Raw genomic sequence first — 21,036 nt, forward strand, 5'->3', positions numbered from 1 at the left:
GAAGAAGCTGAAGACCTGGCTATTCTGCCAAGCATTTCAATCCTAGGCCAATTTTTCTTCGCTGATTTCTTGTTTTTTTTTTCTCCCTTCTCTTTTATTTATGCTCCCCTCGCCAGAACATCCGGGCTATTTTGTCACAAAGCGCTTTGGCACCACCGACCGGTGGTATATGCGCGCTTGCCAAATAAATTGTATTAAATAAATAAATATCATATAATCCCATATACCCAATTCTATACCCACAGTATGTTAATCAAAGTTTTATAAACTTTGAGGGTTTGAGGAAATTTACCAACCTTTGACAGGCCAATCAACATGTTATCTATTGATGTTGTCACATATTTAATTGAATGTCATTGTGGCCTAGAAGAGACCGCCAGGAAGGCCAGCAATAGAACATGTTGCACTTTAAAATTATGCACTCCTGTGGAATGGTGACAAACTACACTCAAGTAAAATTATTCATAGGCAATGCTTTAAAAGCACCCTTAGGCCCCTTTCCACACTTGTACGGACTTGTCTTACAATTTGAAACTGCAAAGTAGCATGACAAGTAATTTCCCATGATTTGCAATGACTACCATTCATACTAGTACGGCTTGAAGTCTCCTGCACTACTTTGGTCTGACTTTAATGCGAGTTCAGGTTCATAGACCTCAAGTCTCCCTTAAATCGCCCCCCATCCTTCAATATCCACCATGCCTATGTACACCTTCCCTCACCACCTAACATGCCTGTAGCCCCCCTTTATTGCAGAAATACTACAGGAGGTGATCAGAGACTGCAGGAGATGGTCAGTGACTAAAAAACGTACTACAGGAGATGGTCGGAGACTGAAAAACGTACTACAGGAGATGGTCAGAGACTGAAAAATGTACTACAGGAGATGGTCAGAGACTGTAAAATGTACTACAGGAGAGGGTCAGAGACTGCAAAACGTACCACAGGAGAGGGTCAAAGATTGCAAAACGTACTACAGGAGAGGGTTAGAGACTGCAAAATGTACTACGTGAGAGGGTCATCTGTAAATAGACTTTGTTTATAGCACCAATAAACTGCACTGTGTCTGTGCCTGCTCATCCCAGGGAGTTTTTTGTACCTGCTACCTACCCCCCAGGTTACAATATATATATATATATATATATATATATATATATATATATATATATATATATATATATATACAGTGAGGAAAATAAGTATTTGAACACCCTGCTATTTTGCAAGTTCTCCCACTTGGAAATCATGGAGGGGTCTGAAATTGTCATCGTAGGTGCATGTCCACTGTGAGAGACATAATCAAAAAAAAAATTTCAGAAATCTCAATTTATGATTTTTTTAACTATTTATTTGTATGATACAGCTGCAAATAAGTATTTGAACACCTGTCTATCAGCTAGAATTCTGACCCTCAAAGACCTGTTAGTCTGCCTTTAAAATGTCCACCTCCACTCCATTTATTATCCTAAATTAGATGCACCTGTTTGAGGTCATTAGCTGCATAAAGACACCTGTCCACCCCATACAATCAGTAAGAATCCAACTACTAACATGGCCAAGACCAAAGAGCTGTCAAAAGACACTAGAGACAAAATTGTACACCTCCACAAGGCTGGAAAGGGCTACGGGGAAATTGCCAAGCAGCTTGGTGAAAAAAGGTCCACTGTTGGAGCAATCATTAGAAAATGGAAGAAGCTAAACATGACTGTCAATCTCCCTTGGACTGGGGCTCCATGCAAAATCTCACCTCGTGGGTTCTCAATGATCGTAAGAAAGGTGAGAAATCAGCCCAGGACTACACGGGAGGAGCTGGTCAACGACCTGAAAAGAGCTGGGACCACCGTTTCCAAGGTTACTGTTGGTAATACACTAAGACGTCATGGTTTGAAATCATGCATGGCACGGAAGGTTCCCCTGCTTAAACCAGCACATGACATCTTAAGTTTGCCAATGACCATTTGGATGATCCAGAGGAGCCATGGGAGAAAGTCATGTGGTCAGATGAGACCAAAATAGAACTTTTTGGTCATAATTCCACTAACCGTGTAGGAAGAAGAATGATGAGTACCATCCCAAGAACACCATCCCTACTGTGAAGCATGGGGGTGGTAGCATCATGCTTTGGGGGTGTTTTTCTGCACATGGGACAGGGCGACTGCACTGTATTAAGGAGAGGATGACCGTGGGCCATATATTGCGAGATTTTGGGCAACAACCTCCTTCCCTCAGTTAGAGCTTTGAAGATGGGTCGAGGCTGGGTCTTCCAACATGGCAATGACCCGAAGCACACAGCCAGGATAACCAAGGAGTGGCTCTGTAAGAAGCATATCAAGGTTCTGGCGTGGCCTAGCCAGTCTCCAGACCTAAACCCAATAGAGAATCTTTGGAGGGAGCTCAAACTCCGTGTTTCTCAGCGACAGCCCAGAAACCTGACTGATCTAGAGAAGATCTGTGTGGAGGAGTGGGCCAAAATCCCTCCTCCAGTGTGTGCAAACCTGGTGAAGAAATGTTTGACCTCTGTAATTGCAAACAAAGGCTACTGTACCAAATATTAACATTGATTTTCTCAGGTGTTCAAATACTTATTTGCAGCTGTATCATACAAATAAATAGATAAAAAAATCATACATTGTGATTTCTGGATTTTTTTTTTTGATTATGTCTCTCACAGTGGACATGCACCTACGATAACAATTTCAGACCCCTCCATGATTTCCAAGTGGGAGAACTTGCAAAATAGCAGGGTGTTCAAATACTTATTTTCATCACTGTATATATATACACACACATACACACTTTGAGCTAGATTCAGGTAGCTCGGCGCATAGTTTTGCCGGCGTAGCGTATCGAATATACGCTACGCCGAAGGCGCGCACAGAGCCCAGAGCAGTATTCACAGAGCACTCGCCCCGTACATTGCTGCGGTGTAGCGTAATATGGTCGGCGTAAGCCCGCCTAATTCAAAGTAGGCAGGTAGTGGGCGTGCTACATTTAAATTAACTGTATTTAAATAAAGGGCCGTTCGTATGGCGCATTGGCGCGCATGCTCAGAATGACGTCGCAAATACTCCCTAAGATACGTCGGCTCAATGCTCTCGACGTGAACGTAACCTACGCCCAGCCCCATTCACGTACGACTTACGTAAACGACGTAAAATTCAACGCTTGTTCCGACGTCCATACCTTAACATTAGCTGCGCCTCATATAGCAGGGATAACTTTACGACGGACATACGCCTTACGTAAACGGCTTAGATTACAGCGACGGGCGCAAGTACGTTCGTGAATCGGCGTATCTAGGTCATTTGCATATTCGACGCGTAAATCTACGGAAGCGCCCCTAGCAGCCAGCGTAAATATGCACCCAAGATCCGACGGCGTAGGAGACTTTCGTCGGTCGGATGAGGCCAGAATTCAGGCGTATCTAGTATAGGGAATAGGGCGCATAGATACGCCGGCGCATCTGTTCACTTGCGCTGCGTATCTGTAGATACGCCAGCGTAAGTGTTCTGTGAATCTAGCTCTTAAATAATAAAATATGGAGGCAAACTTGTTAATAAAAGCCAAATTGAGGAATTGAGAAAAGAAAAAGCATGATCAATTAATGACATTTCTGTGACACTTGCTCCTAAGTGTATTTGTGTCTATACGAATACACTCGGGTACACTGTACTGTGTCACTGAAATGTCCTTATCTGCTTAAAAAGCTAAACCTGCGGTCTCCTGAGAAAATGGCAAACTATCCCTTTTCCCCACAAGGTGGCTGTTCACCGCATATAGCTCTTTGTTTTTTTTTTCTCCGGAGAAGAGAAATTCAGCTGTTGCTAAGCACACTCTCCTCTGAGAGCTTTGTATGCCATGAATAGCCTTAATGTATATCAGCAGGCCAGATAGCTTATTTTTAAATAGACTGTATATTGTGGTAGGTAGCTACATTCCAAAAAAGATAAACTACTTGCTCAAAATTGCACATTATATATTGCTTTAGTGCATATTCTTTTAAAGTGGTTAATTAACATAATCCTTTGTTTAGTTTATCCTCTATCTTGCTATTAGCATAAGACATACTTACTACAATGATAAAAACATTTAAAAATATTATTATATAACTTTGCATAATTCTGTCCTTAATTGTAAGTTGACTCCTAAATACAAATAGTGGTCATTCCGCTTAAGATATTATTGCCCTGTAAACATGCCAACTTGCTTCTTTAAAAGCCTCCTCAAGGAAAATGGCTTTCATATAAACCCTCCTCCACCTTCTTAATTTAATAGCTTAAAATAAAAATAAAACTATTACAGTGCTTTCCGCTAAAATAACCTCTCCTTTATTAGAAGTATAAAAATGCATTCACATCATAATGTTCACTGAAATTCAGTGTACAACAGAATAAAAGCATTTGACATTGTCGCCTTAAGTGATTGCATGCACGTGGCAGCTTCACTCTTACAAGTTCTTGCCTTACTTGATACAATGTAATGACGTCACAGACTCTGCCCTACGTGTTGCATCGCGGTCATGTCTTTCTTCAAGGGATTGGAACTTAGTGGCTGCTGGCCAGTTATATGCTCGCTCATTGTTTATTACATTGCCACAGTAACCACTCTCTAACAAATGCAAGTTATAAACCACATAATAAAGCTATGTATTACGACCATCCTATAATATTACTAATAAAATTTACCCTGCACATAAAAACAGTACATTAAAACAATCTACTTAAAGAATATAGAGTCTCATTATTATCTTAAAAGGACTAAATACAAACTCCATTGCCATTTAGTGTACAAAATATAAAATGCACTACTATAAATACATCTAAAACTCACTGATAAAACATAAGTCAAAATGTACATCTAACCCATTTGGTATCAATGTTTTCATCTCATAGATCTATCTCCCCTCTCCAATGTCTTTTATATTTCTCACTATCCCAAAATAATAAACCTGTAGGAACTTTATTATGGTAAGTAGCAAAGTGTGAAGGGCGGTATAGGACACTGCTATGGGCAGAGCCAATGCCAGCATAAGGCTGCTTAGGGCACCAGGACAGGGGTGCCCTCCTGACACCGCCCATTGTTCTGCTGATTGGTACTGCCCACATTTAAGGTGGGCCATGTTTATACTTTTACAGTGACATTTGTTTTTTAATATTTTTCTAAGTTTTCCTTACTATTTAGTTAGGCCTTGCTAGTTCATTTTTTTTTCTTTAAAGGGGCGCTAACCCCTAGTGATCTTTGATCTTTATGTTGTTCAGGTAGATCTCCACCTCTCCAAGGTTGCTTATGCGTGCTCTACTCTCTATCTCCAAGGCACTCCTCCTAGAGACTACAGACTCCTATTTGCCTTTGTAACAATCTGTAGGCATAGCTCCCAACGGTCCCTGATTTAGAGGGACTGTCCCTGATTTGGAACAAAGTGCCTCAGTCCCTCTTTCTTCCTCATTTGTCACTCATTTTGGTCTGACCTATATAGTTGTATACAAAATGCACTATTTATATTTCATGTAGTGTTTCGCAGTGCTAAATCTTTCATCCAAATTCTAAATTGTTGCATTTGTAAATTTCAAAAGCAAGTGTAAAGAAATAGTAGTAGTAAAAAAGCACTTGAAGGTTTAATAAAATATGTTCTTTTGTATATTTCTCCTTTAAGGAGGCGTGACAGGGGGTGTGCCCTATGTACTTTTGCTAATAGGTGTCTCTTGTTCCCATATTAAAAAGTTGGGAGGTATATGTAGAAGTTCACAAAGTGTAGATACATACAGTTTATGGGAATGTATTTGTGTATCCACACACTTCCTAAATTAGCATAGTAGCTAATAGTACATATAACTACCAAAAAATAGATTTTTGAATTGCTCTACAAAAGTTGTGCTACTATAAACATGTGCTTTACCCCTCTGCATACCCATCAATTACATTCTAACCATTGATACTAAATTCACCTGTTTTGCCCACCTCCTGCTCTCTCCCTGCTGCCAGCTCACACACATTTATGGCAGCAGGTTGGCTCGTTCCCGCAAATCGCTGTATCTGTACGTCTGCTTCATTAGGAGCCATAGCAGGCGTGTGCGTGCCTATTGCACGGCGGGGGTCCCAGGCCACGTGGCCAGCGGTCGCGATGTCCGCCGGCTACCCGGGATCGTGTGAACGAGACCTGGAATGGGGATCTGTGTATGTAAACACAAATCCCCATTTTGACAGGGGATTTGCTGTTCTTAATAATTTGGAACAGCGATATGTCTCCTCCTCCATTCAGTCTCATCCCCCACAGTTAGAAACACTCATGAGGGAACACAATTAACCCCTTGATCGCATAGTGTTAACCCCTTCCTTACCAGTGACATTTATTCAGTGGCTATTTTTTAGCTCTGATCGCTATATAAATTGCAGTGGTCCCAAAAAAGTGTCAAGTATCCGACCTGTCTACCGCAATGTCGCAGTCCCGCTAAAAATTGCTGATCGCCACCATTACTTTTTTTCAAAATTGTCGGCCCTTTTTTGTTTATAATTAAAAGTGATCAAATACCACCAAAAGAAAGCTCTATTTGTGGGGAAAGAAGGATGTCAATTTTATTTCGGTACGGCATCGCAATTGTCAGTTAAAGCAACTCAGTGCCCTATAGCAAAAAATGGCCTAGTCATTATGGGGAAAAATCTTCTGGGGCTGAAGTGGTTAAACATTCTGGCAGGGGAGTTGAAAGACCGGACTGTACAACAAATTGTTAGTATATCTGCAGTAAGCAACAGGCATTCCCAATGCTTTGATTCAGAAAATGTTTCTTTGTTCTTGTTGACACAGGCTGCAGAAAAATGCCTCAAGCTACATTTCAAAGGACTTATTATTATTGTAATCCTAGATTTTAAGCGAATATATTTGCTAGTTCACAGCTTTTTGCAAGGCTGTATTATACAAATCATAAGCCACATTTTTCTGTAGAATGTTTTGTCTTATTAAGGAATCAAGTGCAGTTAAACTCTTGACAGATATAAAATATTCAGGGGATAACTTACATTCCCTTTTTCAATGCCAGGCTCAATGTTCAGATGTTTCTTTGCCAGCAGTTCTTGTATGTTAGAGTCCGGGTTTATGTACAGAAGACTTATGCATAATTGACTGCCTGACTCCTAAATCACTAGGGCTACCTTGCTATGCCTGAAATATTAAACAGTCTTTCATTGTTAGGTTAAACCATTAGTGCTGTTGTCTTGCCATAGTTGGATTTTTAGGTGCACAAAAAGTTAAACAGACAAGAAGAATCATCTGCAAGATTCATACATCCTTATATTAATTGGCAAGTCCACAAAGCCAGCTCAACTTTACTCCAAACTCCTTCAGCATTACATTTGACACATGTGCTCTCAAAGGATTTAGCAGAAGCTTAGATTTCTTGGACCCTATGCATTATTTTAATGTGGCACCCTACATTGTTACATTACAAATTAATATTCTCTTGCCAAAGCAGTGCCATTGTGCAATAATGAGCACACCATATACAGTAATAAATAATGTGATATATATTGTGATGCATTTTACCAATCATGTAATATTCAACTGCTATGTCAGATTACTAATGAATGTTATGGTATTGTGTGATGCAAAGTCAACAGAGTGATGTTGTATATTCTTCTGTGCCGTTATCACGGCACAGAAGAATTGGAGAATAAGGATGACTATAAACAGAACAAACAGCCTAATTTCAATCAGTGTTTGGCCATCTCTGTTCAACAAAAGTCTATCTTTGACCAACTTCTGACAAAAAGACCAGTTGGAAAACTCCTTGATCTGTGATTGCAGCCACTGCTCAGTGTATTCCGACAGCAGTAGTGGCCTCTGTAGTGGATTCTCCCATCTACCTTGCTTATGTTGATGGAGGAATCTGTTGAACAAGAAAAAAACCTAACCGTGTATACCCAGCTTAAGCTTTTGGATTACCCCAGCACTTTCCCAGTTTACAGAGTCATAAAATGAAAGCTGTTGACCCACCCTAGAAGCTTGTAGTTCTGCATTCATAAGGCCAGATGTTAAATAATGATTCTTCTTCTCACTATAGAAAATGTTTGCTATGGTTGATGTGTTCAGGACAGGCCACTTTCTGCATCTTCCTACTAAATTAAATGATTATTAGTCAATTAGACATTGGCATTAGGTATAGGTATTAGACCAACAATTCACTAATTTAATTAATGATATTCAGGTTAAGACTTCTTTCACATTGGCATTCAGATCAGGTCCATCTAACAGTTTTCAGGTGGACCTGATCAGAAGGTCCATTGAGCCCCAAGGACAGGCGGATATAGACAAACTTATGTCTGTTCACACCTGCCTACCTCCGGGTCTGTCCAGGTATAAAGAAGAAAACTGGAAAAGGACGTAGTCCAGACAGGACCAGGGTTAGAGATAGTGGAGTCCGTTTACACCTTCTGCTTGTGTCCACCGGGCAGGCATGGATGTGTCATCCATCACATTGGCTCTGATCAGCAGGGGATGTACTCACAAAACCTGCTGCTAATTGGAGCGTACTCCACTCTGTGTGCAAGGAGCCTAAGTAGCGGACACAGAGACCTATACCAATTATCTTACTAACCTTGGAATACTAAATAGCAAATGTGGAAAATGTGGTAGGAAACCGCAGGAATTTTATTCCAGTCTACTATAGCTCAATCAGTCATAAGATATTTCTGATTAATTTCTGTTGGTTACTGCACAGTATAATCGCCTCATGTATATTTGCATATTGTTGAATATATAACAATTCTGCTATACATACCATGGCATTTGATCAGGAGCAACAGTCAATATGATATCGCACCCCTGGTGATTGTTTTAAGAATATAGAGACCTCAAAATTGTCCATGACAAATGGCAATCTATTAGTGGTTATGGTCTGGGAGGTTCTTAATTGTATCTAATATTATTCATGCTTTGTATAATCTCAAGATTTAAACGTATAGCCAAATATAATACCATTTTATAATATGCTATGATTTTCTCTCTGATTCAAAGCTTGCTTGTACAGAAAGTAATCACTTTACTAAAGGCAGCTTAGTAACTGCAACTGTACAATAATTTTACTAGTTCTTTAGGAAAGGCCAAATATTATTGAGCATTTTCAAGCACAATTGTCTTTAAAACTAGAGATCTAGCTAATCAATTCATATCTAATATATTTTGTTTAATTTCAAACAAATGATGTGTAATGCACATCTATACCAAGCTCGATACTCTGTCTGTGGAAAACACAGTGCCAATTTTAATGTCAGTATATTATGGTTTCCACCAATTTTTTTTTTTTTTTTAAAGCTGTGTGCAGGTTTCCCTGTCAGAATGGTGGTGTATGTGAAAGACCAAATGCATGTTCATGCCCTGAAGGCTGGATGGGACGGCTCTGTGAAGAACGTATGTATTATCTTCTCATTCATTATAGTTGGCTAAGCCTTATCTGTTATAACTATTTGGGAAATGGGGGATGATGTCACTTCAATATAGTTGGCTAAGCCATGTCTGCTATAACAAGTGTGGGGGGGGGGGCTCTATACGTCTCTTTATTATAGTTGGCTAAGCCTTATCTGTTATAACTATTTGGGAAATGGGGGATGATGTCACTTCATTATAGTTGGCTAAGCCATGTCTGGTATAACAAGTGTGTGTGTGTGGGGGGGTGCGCTCTATATGTCTCTTCATTATAGTTGGCTAAACCATATTTGTTTATAAAGTATGGTGCCCAATACAAACTGTATGGGTGGCTTCTATATGTCTCTTTAATATAGTAGGTTAAATCATATCTATAATAACAAGTTGGGGGGAGGGGGGCTCTATACAAAATGTGTGTGAGGCCTCTATAAGTCTCTTCATTATACTTTCCTAGGCCATATATGTTATAAAGTGTGGTGCTGTATACAAAGTGTGTGGAGTCTCTATATGTCTATTCATTATAGTAGACTAAGTCATATCTGTTCTAACAAGTAGGGGCCCTATACAAAATGTGTGTGGGGCTTCTAAACATCTCTTAATTATAGTTAGTTAAGCCATATATATTATAAAATTATAAAGTGTGGCGCTCTATAAATCTCTCCATTATAGTAGGCTAAGCCATATCTGTTATAACAAGTTGGGGGGGGGGGGGGGCTCTATACGAAGTGTGTGTGGGGCCACTATACCTCTCTTTATTATAGTTGGCTTAGCCATATCTGTTATAAAGTGTGGGGTTTTAAACAAAGTGTGAGGCCTCTATACAGTTCTTCATTATAGTTGGCTAAGCCATATCTGTTATTACAAGTAGGGGAATCGCTTTACAAAGAGGGGCCCGGATTCACAGACATCGGCGCATATTTATGCCGCTGTAGCGTATCTTATATACGCTATGCCGACGTAGTGCAGAGAGGCAAGCACTGGATTCACAAAGCCAGTGCTGCCAAATCTGCGCTGGGTTTCCTAGGCGTAAGTCGTCGTAAGTGGAAGTGGGCGTGAGCCATGCAAATGATGGGCCGAGCGCCATAAAGATACGAATAACGAACGGCGCATGCGCCGTCCCGTGGACGCATCCCACTGTGCATGCTGAGAATCACGTCGGAACTACTCCCTAAGATACGACGGATCACTGCCTACGACGTGAACGTAACCTACGCCTAGTCATATTCACGTACAACGTAAACGGCATAAGATACGACGGCTTGTGTTCCCTGGTCCATACCTTTGCATGGGTTGCGCCTCCTATATGGGTAATAACTTTACGCCAGACGTACAACTTACGCAAACAGCGTATATTATGCGCCGGGCGTAAGTACGTTCGTGAATCGATGTATCTCCCTCATTTCCATATTTGAATAGGAAATCAATGGGAGCGCCACTTGCGTCCAGCGTAAATATGCGCCCACGATACGCCGGCGTAGGCAAGTTACGTCGGTCGGATAAAGCCTATTTTTAGGCGTATCTCGGTTTGTGGGCACGGCGCATAGATACGACGGCACATATTTGCACTTACGCGGCGTATCTCGAGATATGTCGGCGTAAGTGCTTTGTGAATCCAGGCCAGGGTATCTAGGATGGTCTCTATAAAATATTGTGTGTGGAGTCTTTATACAGCTCTTTATTGTACCGCTGGATTTAAAAAGGTTCACCATGTGTATGCAGCCAGGCGGGAGACATTCCAGCCTGACAGCCAAGCAACCAGCATTTGTAAAAGTCATTCGCAGTCAGAGAACAGTCAATGAAATTGTTGTTTTTGTCTTTATTAAGAGATTTTAACCTGGATAGGGTATAGGAAAGGTCCAGGATGCCATCAATCCATTAACTTTGTACATTGAGGGATCACTGTCACTTTAAGTGATCTTCAGACTGCCCAAGAGAAGCCTCTCCTATGTGACACATTTCTCTTTCACAGAAAAATTTCACATACACCACAGCAACTGTATTTTTACTTCTCTTCACTTCCCCACAGTCTCACATTGCAGTATCTCACAGTCCTCCTATAGCAGGGGGTGTAATCCCTCCTGGGATCTCTGGAAACTAGCTGGGCCCTGTGCCTGGCTGCTTCTCCCCCTCTTCTTGCTATAGAGGTTCAAACAGATAATGTACTTTTATTGATTCTTGGTTCTAAGGGGGATAGTTGAACAAAAAGAGAGTATCTCCCCCTGAGTGGGACTTTGAAGGCCAAATAATGTAGTAGAGTATACAATTATTTTAATGAGAATAGGTACACATAATTACACATTGTATTAAAACACGCAACAAGCACACAGTGTGCATATAAAAAACAAGTATGCATGTACAAAACAACAAAACAGCACATTTGCCACGAGATGTGACACAACAAGAACTCTCCTAAATTGATGATTCACAAATGGGCATTTGTGAATCATCAATTTAGGAGAGTTCTTGTGCTTGTTGCTAGTGTTGAGCAGAATACGCCATATTCGATTTTGCGATATATCTCGAATATATAGTCGAATATTCGAGATATATTCGCTAAATTCGAATATTCGTGATATTTTATCGAAATGAAATGATTGCGAATTTTCGCTATTGCGAATGCGAAAATAATTGCGAATTTTCGATAACTGCGGTAGGAGCACTCTGATTGGCTCAGAATATTCTTGATATTTTTTCGAAATTTCGCAAAATGCGAATGCGATATTTACTGCGCAATTTCGACAAATGCTGTAGGAGCACTCTGATTGGCTCAGAATATTTGTGATATTTTACAATACAAAATAATTGCGAATATTCGGCAAATGCGGAAGGAGCACTCTGATTGGCTCAGAATATTCTTGATATTTTACAATACAAAATAATTGCGAATATTCGGCAAATGCGGAAGGAGCACTCTGATTGGCTCAGAATATTCTTGATATTTTACAATACAAAATAATTGCGAATATTCGGCAAATGCGGAAGGAGCACTCTGATTGGCTCAGAATATTCTTGATATTTTACAATAGAAAATAAAAAGTGTTTTGCATTGGTGGTGATTCTTTACTCTATCCATCTGTCACAGCCGTTTGTCAATCAAACACCTTGAAGATTGAACACGTTCATGCTGCATGCTTTGGACTTTTTTTCACTTAACATATCAAAGACATTTTTATGAAAGATTATTTTTCTATTATTGGGACTATATTTCTTTATATATTTGTTTCACTGTGTATTTCACAAGTTATTTGCGCTTGCTTATTTTATAATTTGCCCACATGTCTTGTCACTAGACATATTTTTTATTCTTGTAGAGCGACTCCATTTTCTGTCTTGTATTAATTTATGTTGTATAACATTTTTGAGTTGCTGCTGTATTCTCCCCTTTTTTTAAGGTATGCACAATTTTTTCCTTCTTACAAAAAAAAATAATATCAAACATACAAATATTCATAACAGAAACATCAGAGACAATCAGAGTTCTCCTACCACAGTTATCGAAAATTCGCAATAATTTTCGCATTCGCATTAGCGAAAATTCGCAATTTTTTTTTTTTAAATTCGGCAACATAAAAGGATCGCCTCAGCTTAGCTACTCGGCCCAGGGTCTCTAATCATACCAGCAATGCTTTTAGACGTTGATAGGATGTGATCTGTTTTAAAAATAAAATAGAAAAAATGCGAATATTCGGAATCGCGAATATTCACCGCGAAATTCGAAATATATCGCGAATACTTGAATATGCCATATTCGAGCCGAATATTCGCAATACGAATATTCGTGAGCAACACTACTTGTTGCGTGTTTTAGTACAATGTGTAATTATGTGTACCTATTCTCATTAAAATAATTGTATACTCTACTACATTGTTTGGCCTTTAAAGTCCCACTCAGGGGGAGATAATCTCTTTTTGTTCATTGCTCCAGGTATGTGGTCAATACAATTGCTTGAAATGAGTCAGTGAGTACCTCCTCTTTTTCTAAGGGGGGTGGTTACTCACAGTATTTTTTGCTGGGGTGCCTGTTCCTCAGCAGCCTTAGGAATGGCAGAAGCCAGCCTGACTGTGGTGCAGGAACAGTGGTGGTCACCTCGACCACACATCCAGCCAGAATCAGCACTCCCCTCCACCCAGGGGCCCCCTCCTGGCTCAGCACTCCATCACTTCCTCTCCATCTCGCTACACGACTCCCCACATGGTCAGGACAGCACTTGAGCAGTTAGGGGAGTAAAGTAAGTGTTTAAGGATGGGGAAGAGGGGGTTGAACAGGAAGTGGGGCATTTTTTACTGTAATACAGGAAATGCATTACAGTATTAGAACATTTTTGAGTTTAGAACCACTTTACATTTTTGCTTTTGGTTTAGAGACACTTTACATAACTGCATATACATTTTTTAAAGTACAAATAATAAATAATTCAAAACAATGTTTTAATGCATAAAGGCTACAGATAACAAATGAGAAGTACAATAGGAGCAAAAGGTAAAACTTTTTTAGTACTGTAGCTTTCCAAGGCGATATTTTCAAATTCAAAATTTTTCCCCAATTATAATTCCTCCCACGGGCACAAACAATGTAAAATGAAATGATATCAATAATATAAATCCTCAACTTCAAAAGCGCGCGAGAGAGAGAGAGAGAGAGAGAGATAGATTTGGTGAAGATATTTATGAGATGTTGGAACTATTAATAAAAAGCAGATCCAGTTTTAAAGACAATGCAATACTGTAATGTTCAAGAATCCTTTTTTCCTCTTCTTTAGGAGAGACAATGCGGTAAGAACAAGGTAACAACATAAGTGAAAAAACAAGTTTTGCCAAAAGTAGTTACATTCATTAAAACGATCACAATTTTAAACTTGCACTGACTTTCTTTTAATTTTTGTGTCAGTTAAATCAATGCTAAATTTCAGGGAGATCTACAAACATTACAAATCACATCTATATTGTCAATAACGAATGACTTTGTATTGTCGAAAGATATGTTGAAGGACATAGCGGCAATGTATTTTACAGCTATAAACTGCTCAGTTGCATCATTTCTTAGTAATAATTTAAGCATGAAGTGACATATCGCAAAGGTTGCAGTAAACTATTTTAGAAGTGATACTTCATGAGAAGGGAGCTACAGACGATTTGGAAACAGGCAAATCAATGACTACAGTACAAATTCCAGATTTATTGCAAGTGAAGGCTTAAAACTCAACATTACTGAAATTTACTGAAGCAAAGATCTCTCTTATTTATGAATGTTTGTGTTTATTTTTTCCATTAACTGAATGTAAAAGGTATACATGAAGTTTATAATGTGTTTATAGGTTGTATATTAGTAGATGTCTAGTACTCCTGTAAAAAAATGAGTTTTTATATATTCAGGCAGTGAATATAAAGGTTAAGGTACAAAAAGGTTACTATCTATGGGATTATCAATATAGGGGGCTCATTGGTAATCACGTAGTAAAATCTGGGTTGGTGTTGATAGAAAATAATTGTTTTTGTAGCTCCAACCTGTGGCAGCAAGGATAACCAGTGAGAAGAAGTGTTCTATGTTTCAGTTCCTTTTAAGATGTATGTACTTTGACAGAAGAAAAATAATTATGAAGAATTGAGGTCAGCTTTTTTTCTTAGAAAATTCTCATTGAGTAGTTTCCCGCTACTTAACCAATTACATTTCTCATCATACCTCTTGTGTTCACGTGCTGGCTCAATACTTACTTATACCCAGGGCCAGAAATCTTAATGTGTCTCAGCTTCCACTCCTAGTTACAGCTGAACTCCATGTATGGATTTTGTTGCATAGTTACATTGGTCCAGCTTGATCCAGTGTGGGTATGCATTCCTGTGGGGCTGCTGTTGAAGTGGAAAGATACTGTAGTTGCTGCTGCTACTTCAGTGATTGTCTTCCTGGTCCAGAAGTGGAAGAAGTCTTCCTGGTTCAGAAGTGGAAGAAGTCTTCCTGGTCCAGAAGTGGAAGAAGTCTTCCTGGTCCAGAAGCGGAAGAAGTCTTCCTGGTCCAGAAGTGGAAGAAGTCTTTCTGGTCCAGAAGCGGTTGCCCTGCTGCATAGTAACCGCAGGGTTCCTCACTGCCATTTAATGCAAGGAGTTCTCTGATTAGGCGATATGGAGATTGTGACATTACCACTCCATCTCTCCACCTCAAACAATAACAGAATGTCTTCAATTCTTCATGAAAAATAAAAAAATGCAAATGCACCTGTGCCAAGTGAGGGACCACTTGTTACTATGCAGCAGGCCAGTGGTTGGCAGGGGACCCAGAAGATAGCTGCACTCACTGTAGAATTGGCAAAAACTACTGTGATTTTCTGCTTTTGCAGAAGTCACACAGGTATGACAGATGCATACTTACACTGGTCCAAGCTGGACAAAGGTGACTATGCAACAAAATTCATACATGAAATTCAGCTTTAACCAAAAGTCTCTGAAACTCAAAGACTAGTATATCTTAAACCAAAGATAATGAAAATGATCTGTAAGTTCAATCATTCATTTTAATCTAGACAGTCCTACCTAGGGATCCAATAAAGTTTGCAGTTCAGCAATGAACTATAGTTACCTTAATAATTATTATTGAATTTGATAACTTTCCTGTAAGAGTTTTGTACTTGGTATATTCTCTAGATGCTACCATAGAATAAAAGTATCCATTAAGCAAAAAAGCTTGTGAAATTTGCTAAGATGTAGCAAAATATAGTAACTGACATTGCAATTTAAGAGAAAACCTGTTTTGAACCTTAAAGTTAAAAGTGTTTTTCTAGTGTTTTCCACCATTTATGGAAGCTTGACACTTTACAAATTATATGCAATATGGTGGATTCCTGAATGATTCTTAAATCAGTATTAAACCCAAAACCAAAAATGTAGTCTATTACAGCTTACCAATCAGATGTGGTGGCTGCTTCAGTTTTCTTTGTAATTTTTCTCTCTGTTTTCACATGGTGATCTGGCCAGTAACGCACCTTTGGTATTAGTGAGTGAGACACAACGTTGAAGGAATGAGCACAGGAGATACAGCAGGCATCAGCAATGTCAGTCCAAGGAGGAGGGGAGTGTTAAATGTATTAGCAGATTTGAAGCTAAATTTAAGCCAAACTCCAGCTCACACTTTAGAAACAGTTGCAGCAAATTATTCCTTTTGGGATAAAGGTTTTTCATTAATAAATAAAAGCTAATCATTTTAATCACCCCTGGCAGTGTTAAGTGGTTTGTCTCATCCATGTAAACTGATACATTCTGCTGGAGAGTTTGTGCTGTGAAATACAACAGACTTGCTGATTGGATTACTAGATGAAAATAGAAGGAAGAAAGCCTAAAAAAAAAGGAAACTAATACAGCCATTCTATGTTTTAGGGTAAGCAATCTTCTGGGTGCAGCTCCACACCCCCCCCCCTTTATACTTACCTGAGCCCTATCTCAATCCAGCAATGTGCATGAGAGAAGATGCTCTCCCAGGTCTCTTATTGGCTCATGCAGCAGTAAGAGCTATCAGTCACAGACAGTGAGCCAAAGAAAATAGAGTGGGGCGGGGCCAAGCCACATTCTGTGTGTGAATGGACACACAGAGTGTGGCTCGGGAGCAAGCCTGATCGAGTGCGCCCATATCAAGAGGCTTGCTAATGAGGGCAGCAGGGAGGAGCCAGGACCACCAGTGGGGAACCCAAATAGAAGAGGATCAGGGCTGCACCGTGCAAAACCATTGCACGGAGCAGGTAAGTATAACATGTTTGTTGTTTTGAAATTGAAAAAAAAAATTCCTTTTAGAATGACTTTAAATTCCCTATAGACATTTTTTAGAGAATGATGTGTCAGCAAATTATTTTCACTCATGTTTGTGTGCCTCCTATAACAACATATGAGCTGAATGATCTTCTATAGTGTCATCCAAAGGGATAATGGGGTAAAAGACTTTTCATTATGCTGCAAAGCACTGTGATTGGCATATGGTTGGAAATTGTTAGGCTTTGTTTCTTGGCTTCTATGAATGGAATGGTCAACAAATGATTTAGAATTGCTTTAAGACATACCATTGTTCATGAAAGGACATTTAATGGATGCTCCTTTTTAAAAAGCAATTTCACTTATATCAAGAGTAGAATTATGGCTTCCTCAGAGGAACTTTAATAACAGCATCATTGTCACTAGGTTTCTGGTACCAACAAATCTATTGTAACAGGAAAATAGCTTACACACTTATAATTGAAATTTTGCAGTTTTACTTATGAGATTTTAAAACCTTTATTGGTTCAAGCGAATTTTAGCCGAGGTATTAAAAGTTAGATTTGTTTACTATATATATAATTGCATTAGCTTTTTAAATATGATTTTTATATTACTCTTGTATTGAATTAACATTTTGATGACTTTCTATAGATTATTTAACCATAAAAACACACAATAAGAAATAAGATTGCAACATGTATAGTTAGGATAAATGAATACAATAATAACAGAGAGTGCTTTTTTGTGCAGCGATTTGTATCCTACCGTGCCTCAATGGTGGTCGCTGTACAGCACCATACAAATGTGAGTGTCTGAATGGATGGACTGGATCTCGCTGTCATCTTGGTGAGTACCTTTGTTTTATGGTTCTGCTTTGAAATGTAGTGTTTGAAAGTTGAACATGGGCATTTTTCTGATATTTCATAGACTGAGAAAGTAAGTACTCAATGGAGGTAAACATTCACACTTATCTGACATTAACCAGTTGTGTACATCAGGCCTGCTACACGCACCCAAAAATGTAGCACTGTCCTTCTTCCGCTCATTTGCAAGAAATTTCCTGCTGTAAAAATTACAGCTGGGATTTGCTGTGTAAATAAAGCTGCTATTACAGATGTGGACTGCATGTCAAAGTATTTATAAATACTGTGCAGCTGCAGGATTTAGAGATCTAGCATATGATGTTGGTTAAAGCAAGCAGACATTTTAAATAACAAGTAATGCTATTTGACCACTTAATAAAATTAAGTTTACCATAATCAATCATAATTAACAAATTGTTCCCCTATTTTCAAGCTATTTTTTTTTCTTTTGATACTTTGTGTTGCATTATAAACAGACCTAAAATGGGACAAACAATCCTTTATTTTTTTTGCAAATAACATTGCAATGCTTTGCACCATAATCAAAATGTTAGTTTTAATTAAACAGAACAAATATAAATGTATACTTTTATCTACAGTAACACTATTTTATTAGATTGACCGTAATAAAAAAAAAAGAAATTGGTCTATGGATTGCTTAAAAATAAGAACATTTTTGCAAGACAGTATTACCAAAAGAAAGTATTGTAGTAAAAAAGGAAGATATAATAATTATTTTTTCGCTATTCTAAGTAATTATAAAGTCATTGCCAAAAAAAAAAAGGCCCATAGCAGAAATGTAAAACATTTTTTGTTCCATAGCGAGTGTATAGGTGTGGGAGCTGAAATAATTAAATTGAAAAATAAATAAATAAGAATAATAAGTATATATACACTATATTACCAAAGGTATTGGGACACATGCCTTTACATGCGCATGAACATTAATGGCAACCATGTCCATAGGGTTCAATATTAGGTTGGCCCATCCTTTGCAGCTACTGTATAACAGCTTCATCTCTACTGGGAAGGCTTTCCACAAGGTTTAGGAATGTGTCTATGGGAATGTTTGACCAGACGCACATTTGTGAGGTCAGGCACTGATGTTGGACTAGAAGGCCTGGTTCACACCCTCCGCTCTAATTAATCCCAAAGGTGTTCTATCGGGTTGAGGTCAGGACAGGTTGGTGCAGACCAGTCAAGTTCCTCCACCCCAAACTCGCTCATCCATGTCTTTATGGACCTTGCTTTGTGCACTGTTCCAAATCATTTGGTGGAGGGGGGATATAGTATGGGGTTGTTTTTCAGGGGTTGGGCTTGACCCTTAGTTCCAGTGAAGGGAACTCTTAAGGCGTTAGCATACAAAGGCATTTTGGAAAAATGCTCCCAACCTTGTGGGAACAGTTTGGGGATGGCCCCTGTTCCAACATGACTGCGTACCAGTGCACAAAGCAAGGACCATAAGGACATGGATGAACAAGTTATCCACTCAATATTGAACCTTACGGACTAAGACTGGGATGCCATTAAAGTTAATGTGCTTGTAAAGGCAGGTGTCACAATACTTTTGGTAATATAGTGTGTGTGTGTGTGTGTATATATATATATATATTATATATATATATATATATATATATATATATATATATATATATATATATATATATACACACACAAACAGTGCCTTGAAAAAGTATTGACATTTTCCACATTATGTCATGTTACAACCAAAAACAAAAATGTATTTTTTTATGTGATAGACCAACACAAAGGGGGTCATTTACTACAGCGCAAATATGCAATCGCGTGGTACATTAAAATAGCGACCAATTAAGGCAATTAAAAGTTCAAGTGGGTGAATGCGCGATCTCCTGAGTGCGCTATTAGTGTGAACATGCCTTTGCAAATTCGTAATTGGCTAACTTCCCTGCCCGGGCATGATTGGTCTGTGATGTCACAAGAGGGCGGGGGTTTCCAGATTACACCTTCCGGTGGCCACGCCCCATAGTTACAGTATATATGACATGTGCTCCATGGAATCGGACAGATCGGTGGACCACAGTGTCAGAGGAGGGTCGTTTTTGGATCTTCAGCGGGTCGGTGGCGGGAGCAACGGTGGAGAAAGATCAAGACTGGAAGAAGAAGCAGAGGCAGAAGAAGCCGGAGGAAGACTGAAGAAAGAAGGAGAAGACCAGGAGAAGAAGCGGGGAAGGAGAAGACATTTTGAATAAAAGGAATTGTCAAAAACTGCCTATTGTCTTTTGTCACACTACACTACTTTTTTTGGTAAATAGATAGGGGTGCAATGTACTCATTCACACAGGCGGCTTCCAGATTCCGATAATCCACCCGCAGACCCCGACAACCAATGGCTAGGGTTGTCGGGACGAGGCTCTTGTCCCCATCAACATGGGGACAAGGTGCTTTAGGGGGGACCCCAAAGCACCCTCCCAATGTTGAGTTCATGTGCCCTGGTATGGTTCAGGAAGGGGGCACTGACTCCCCCCTCTTTTCCTGACCTCCAGACTGCATGCTGGGATAAGGGTCTAGTATGGATCCCCACTGTCAATTTCTTTTTCAATTTTGGTGTGGGTTTACTCTTAAAGTCATTTTTTTCCTTGATATTTGAAAAGCTGGATTTTTGGAATTCCACACCATAATATTGAATAATGACATACCATTGCATGCATTTTAAGGGTTAAAATTCGGGAATAAAGTGCATTGGCTAATTATGGTGCTGCGTACAATGCACGTTTTCAAACTTTGAAGGTAGCAGGGTTCCCCAATGACAGGTCCCCCCCCCCCCAGGTCCATACCAGGCCCTTGGGATCTAGTATGGATTCGGAGGGGACCCCTCACGCCAAACTTAAAAAACAACTTTGGGTCTGGTATGGATTTTAAGATGAACTCCACCCAAAATGAAAAAAAAATTGTCATGGGGTTCCTTCCCCAAAATCCATACCAGACCCCTTATCCAAGCATGCAGCCTGTTGGTTAGGATAGGGGGGACGAGCGAGCGCCCCC

The 21,036-nt window shown here is 39.4% G+C and overlaps 1 protein-coding gene across 2 annotated transcripts in view; it reads left to right on the forward strand.

Moving 5' to 3' along the window:
- SVEP1 (sushi, von Willebrand factor type A, EGF and pentraxin domain containing 1) overlaps positions 1-21,036 on the forward strand; it is a 503,752-nt gene that overhangs the window by 470,578 nt on the left and 12,138 nt on the right. For both annotated transcript variants that reach the window (XM_040360718.1, XM_040360710.1), the window contains 2 exons: positions 9,305-9,400; positions 17,900-17,995. In XM_040360718.1, coding sequence (XP_040216652.1) covers positions 9,305-9,400; positions 17,900-17,995 — 192 coding nt within the window. The remainder of the gene's footprint in view (positions 1-9,304; positions 9,401-17,899; positions 17,996-21,036) is intronic.

Source organism: Rana temporaria, chromosome 1, assembly GCF_905171775.1.
Source record: "Rana temporaria chromosome 1, aRanTem1.1, whole genome shotgun sequence".
NCBI lineage: Eukaryota > Metazoa > Chordata > Amphibia > Anura > Ranidae > Rana > Rana temporaria.